Source organism: Brassica oleracea, chromosome C1 (genome assembly GCF_000695525.1).
Source record: "Brassica oleracea var. oleracea cultivar TO1000 chromosome C1, BOL, whole genome shotgun sequence".
NCBI lineage: Eukaryota > Viridiplantae > Streptophyta > Magnoliopsida > Brassicales > Brassicaceae > Brassica > Brassica oleracea.
Genome location: NC_027748.1, coordinates 43324109 through 43329723, shown reverse-complemented (window position 1 = coordinate 43329723; position 5615 = coordinate 43324109). Strand labels below are relative to the sequence as shown.

Below are 5615 nucleotides of genomic sequence, written 5' to 3'. Positions count from 1 at the left end.
TTTAAACCATGGATCGCAAAATTTGAATGTGAGACTTTTAACAGTTTTAGTAATTTATAGTCGTTTTTTAAAATTCAAAATATAACATATACAGAAAAAAACTAAATTTTTATAATGTGGTTATTGTGATTTTTTAAAATTATTTTAATAGTTTAAAATTAAACAAATTTGATATAAGATACATTATTTTTTATCAGATCTTTATTATTCAAAATCATTAATTGTCATATATACTTTAGCCACATTAGACAATTCCGTAATCTTTATTTAAGGAAATAAAAAATGACATTAATAATGAATTTATTGTTATTTTAATAAAAAAACTTATAATATAATTAGATATACCAACATATTTCTCTAATAATTCTAAAAATCATCCTAGTGATGACACGTGACTACAAAAAGAAGTTGTAATGTTTCACAATTAATATATAGAGGATTTAGTTGTTAATGATTCTTAATTTTATTATTGGTTTTTTTGTTTTTCTTAAAATGGTTTAATTTGCGTTGTGTTGGTGTGGCTTTTGATCATGATGAACATAAAAAGCACTACAAATTTAACTACAATACAAATAATTAATTAGATCAAGTAGTAGATAACTCTAATACTTTAGATTCTCAGTATTATTAATTCAATACATAAAATGTTACATAACATTACTTAAATTCATTATATTTACTTTAATTTTTATATTATTGTACAAAGACTATTAATATTAACATTACTTGCACAAATAGCTATTGTCTTTATACGATCAAAGGCGTTCTCTGAACAACTGCATCTTGATAGAGATTTTTTTCTATTTTATATGATTTAAAATTAAGTTTTAGTGATATTAACAATTAACATAGATATATAGTACATTTTTAATATTGATATATGTTAAATAATATTTTATATTCATACTGTTTTTTGATCATTTGTATTTTTTAACAAAAATTTTGAATCACTCGTAACAAATTTTTTTTGTGGAATGTTTAATAGTTTTAATCATTTATAATTTTAAAAAACATTATAAAAAGTTTTAAAAATAAATATTAAGTTTTCAATATTTGTTCAAAAATTTTATCAAAAAAAAATTCAAAGCAAATTATATGGTAAATAATTTATTTTAAAAAATATTAATATATTAATATTATTAAATGAGACTTCTTATTATATAATTTTGTAGTAATTTATATCTTGTTATAACAAAAAAAATTAAAACATGGATAAAAAAATTTCAATGTGAAAATTTTAACAACTTTAGTCATTTATAGTTGTTTTTAAAAATTCAACATATAACATATACAGAAAAATCTAAATTTTTACTATATAGTTAATGAGGTTGTTTAATTTATTTTAATAGGTTAAAATTAAAAAAAAAAATGATAGAGAATAGACTAATTTTTATCAAATCTTTATTATTCAAAATCATTAATTGTCATATATACTTTGGTCATATTTGGTAATTCCGTTATTTTTATTTAAGAAAACAATGAAGAACATTTATAATTAATTTATGATTAGTTTAATATAAAATTTATTATATATTTTGATGGCCTAACATATTTTTCTAAAAATTCTAATAATGATTGTGACGATCACAAGTTGTTAAAAAAAACCGTTAGCAATTCTTTTCTTTTTAATATAGAGGGGATTATTACAATAGATGTTGTTATGTGTCGTGTCATGCGTTATAAACGCAAAGGCTCCAACTAAAACCCTAAACAAGCTTCTTCCGTCTCGCCCTCTACCTCTCGTGCTTTGCTTTGCAAGTTTATTGTGATCATGGCGGCGGAGAGGAGATCGGTGATTACTCTGGGAGGAAAAGGATCATCCTTTTCTTCTTCCTCCGTTTACAAGATCGCTTTCGGCGTCGCTAACGTACGAATCGACTCTTCTGCGATCGAGAGACTCTCCACTAAACCCCTTCCATTGATCAAAGGAAGCTCCTTTAGTATCCCCGAAGAGTTAACGAAGGAAGAGACCCGAGCTTCTTTGGTTGTGCTCTTAAACAAGCTTCTTTTGGCAAACTCCGGTTCGGTTCGGTCTGTTCTTCCGGTTAAGATAATGGAGATTGTGAATTCAAAGGATGAGACTTTCGAGTTTGGTGAGGTGGAAGTGACGGAAGGGGAGAGTGTCGTGTTGGAGAAGTCTTGTGCCACGCTGGTTGGGATATGTTCGGTTATAGATCACAAGTCAACGGTTTTGTCGCAGATTGTTGACTCTGTTGCTGCCTTGAGCTGTGAGGCTACTAAAGGTGACATCACTTCGTTCAGCTCGTTGGATTCTGGAGATGGGTTTGGTAATAAAGATGCGATCAGTGTCGCTGGTGATCTCAAGGTTTTGCTGAATGGGTCTAAAGCTGTTGGGAAGTTTGAGATCGAAGAGATTTCGAAGATACCGAGGATTCATGGGAAGTTCAGAGACGTGGTGAGGAGCGTGCACTCGGATGCTCGGGTTGAGTTGAACTCAGGTGTTAAAGGATGTGGAGTTGGTGAGGCTTTGGGAGCTACGTTGTCAGCTTTGTGTGTGCCGATTAAAAGCTTGGGAGAATGTTCGTTCCTTCGTGCTAAGCTGTGTTTCGAGTCCATTGTAAATGAGGATCTGAGGGAACTGCTCTTGGAAAAGAGCTGTGTTGAGTATGAGAATCTGAAGAGCGGTGTTAAGTTAGCTCTCGTGGAAGAGGATCCCTGCAGATTGGCTCATAAGTTGAATGAGTGTTTGGGGATTGTGTGGAGAATCATTGGTTTGGAAGCAGCTGCCGCCTATTTTGCACTTGCTGGTGGAGACTTGTTTGCAACTAAAGAGGTGTTGAAGGGAGATAAGAAGAAGAAAGCAGTTTTGGGGAAGGGGACAAGCGTCATTATCCAGTTTATCAAAGAGAGATTGGTGAGTAGTAATGAGGCAGCAAATGGTGGTGACCAGGTGGAGCAAATCTTGTATCTTTATAATCCGGAGAGTCACGGTTTTGATTGCTTGTTGGCTAAAGTGAAAGAGATTGTAGAAAGTAATGAGAACAGGAGACTTCCCAAGCTTCCAAAGGTAAAAACTGTGAGAGATCTCATCATCATCAAAGTCTTAGGGCCTAGAGTCTCATTTGTTTGCTTCCTCTGTCAGGGTACTCGAGATTTTGCTCAAGGAAAGATGATAATCCGAGAAAAAGCATTTTCAATCATACAGAATGTTTTCAAGAAACATGGTGCAACTGCACTTGACACTCCTGTCTTTGAGCTAAGAGAGACACTTATGGGGAAATATGGAGAAGACTCAAAGCTGATCTACGATCTTGCTGATCAGGTTAAAACTTATTTGCTAATTTAAAATCTGTTTTGTAGATAATGATGTTAAAATTTAATTGCAGGGTGGAGAGCTATGCTCTTTAAGATATGATTTAACTGTTCCATTTGCACGGTATTGTGCTATGAATGGTATCTCATCGATCAAAAGATACCAAATAGCAAAGGTGTACAGAAGAGACAATCCATCTCACGGGAGGTACAGAGAGTTTTATCAGTGTGATTTCGACATCGCTGGTTTGTCTGAACCAATGGGACCTGATTTCGAAGTTGTCAAGATTTTAACTGAGCTCCTAGATAAATTGGAGATTGGAGACTATGTGGTGAAACTGAACCACAGAAAGTTGCTTGATGGGATGCTGGAGATATGCGGAGTACCAGCTGAGAAATTCAGGACCATATGCTCGAGTATCGATAAGTTAGACAAGCAATCATTTGAGCAAGTGAAGAAGGAGATGGTGGAGGAGAAGGGTTTGTCTTCAGAGGTTGCAGACAGAATCGGCAGCTTTGTCAAGGAGAAAGGAGCTCCTATGGAGCTGTTGAATAAACTGAGAGAAGAAGGGAGCGAGTTTTTAGGTAACAAGTCAACGAAAGAAGCTCTTGATGAGTTGAGTATAATGTTTGAAGCTCTCGAGAGATCAAAGTGCAGTGGGAGAGTAGTGTTTGATCTAAGTCTAGCTAGAGGTCTTGATTATTACACCGGGGTCATCTTTGAAGCCGTTTGTATAGGAGCTGAGGTTGGATCAATTGCTGCTGGTGGTCGATACGATAACCTTATAGGAATGTTTGGAAAAGAGCAAGTCCCTGCGGTTGGCATGAGCCTGGGGATCGAGAGAGTGTTTAACATATTGGAAAAGAAACAAAAACTGGAAGAGAGAAAAACACGAGTAAGTTATTACTTCCCGAAGTGTTAATGCTCTTTTTTTCTTCTTGTTGTTGTCCTAAGATGGTTTTTTTTTTCTAACTTTTTTTTTGTTGTATGAATTGAGGTTGTTCAATCTACCGAGACACAGGTTTTGGTAAGTATAATGGAGGATAATAAGCTAGGTGAAGCTGCAGAACTGGCTAGTCAGTTATGGGAAGCTGATATCAATGCAGAGTATCTTGTGAACAAACGGAGAGGAAAGCATTTTGATCGTGCTATGAGCACGGGTTCTGAGATTCCTTGGATGGTGATCGTAGGCAAGACAGAACTCAGTGAAGGTGTTGTAACATTGAAGAAGATCCTCAAGGGAAGTGAGGAGGAAGTTCCAGGAGTTCCTAGAGACAGTTTTGTTGCAGAACTGTTGAAACGTCTCTGAGTTCTCAATTATGTTGTATTTTTATTTTTATATATCGAGTTTTTGGTTTGTACCATTCTGATGATGACTCAAAATCTTATGATTGGTGTTGTTGGAGATAGAAAGTGACAGATTTTTTTTTTTTTTTTTTTTTTTTTAAACCCAAGAAAGACCCAAAACCTAATTTCAACAAAAAACGAAAATCTTAAAACCGGCCCAACAACAAGCCCAAAAAACAGGAGGCCACCGCCCCAAACGCCAACGCACGGCGCACGTGTTGAGACCTCAACTGCGAGGCACACGTGTCACCAGATCCCTTCTCCAAACTCCATTGCCGGAGGAAACATGCAACCCAACACCGGAAACCGTACCCGATCTCACCACCACCACCTACGGCCGAGCTCCTTTCAGGGAAAGCTTCCGTCGATAAAAAGTGACAGATATTAGCTATTGAGATCTGATTGATACAATATGAAACAGTCTTAAAAAAAACACTTAACAAACAGAAGCAAAAGTAGATGATTTAAAATAAAATAAAGAGATTAAAAAATTCATATTTTTTTGTGACACTCAAAGATTCATACTACTAAAATAAAAACACAACTAGACCCAGACCCGTACGCCAGCGCGGATATGAATTTTTAGTTTTCAATTATTTATTTTATTAAATGATGTATTTGTAATATTCGTTCATATTATATTCATTAAGTAAATATTTTTTTTTGCATCTTAAACTATCTATTTTTTACGAATGCGTGATATTATATAAAAAATATAAAAAAAATAAGTATAGAGTTAATTAGATAATTTTAAAAACAAAAATTTGTCTTTCGTGTGCGATATCATATAAATAATGATCCGCCCAGTTCACAAAAATCATGATTATTTTATGTGTAATTTTTTTTATTTTGACCATTTCCTTAAAACTACATTAAATTTTACATATTTTAATTAGAATATTTTTAATATCTTTACCTTTTTATTTAAAATGCAACTCGATACGTTTTAAACAATTATAACAAAATATTTAAAAAATATTTTTAGAATTTGTTT

At 33.6% G+C, this 5615-nt stretch overlaps 1 protein-coding gene across 1 annotated transcript; it reads left to right on the top strand.

The window, feature by feature from the left end:
- Window positions 1-1675: 1675 nt before the first annotated feature.
- LOC106323707 (histidine--tRNA ligase, cytoplasmic-like) lies at window positions 1676-4704 on the top strand. The gene is made up of 4 exons (XM_013761790.1): window positions 1676-3028; window positions 3104-3283; window positions 3348-4169; window positions 4272-4704. The coding sequence occupies exons 1-4, from the start codon at window positions 1772-1774 to the stop codon at window positions 4581-4583; spliced, it is 2571 nt and encodes an 856-aa protein (XP_013617244.1). The 5' UTR covers window positions 1676-1771; the 3' UTR covers window positions 4584-4704.
- Window positions 4705-5615: the final 911 nt, after the last annotated feature.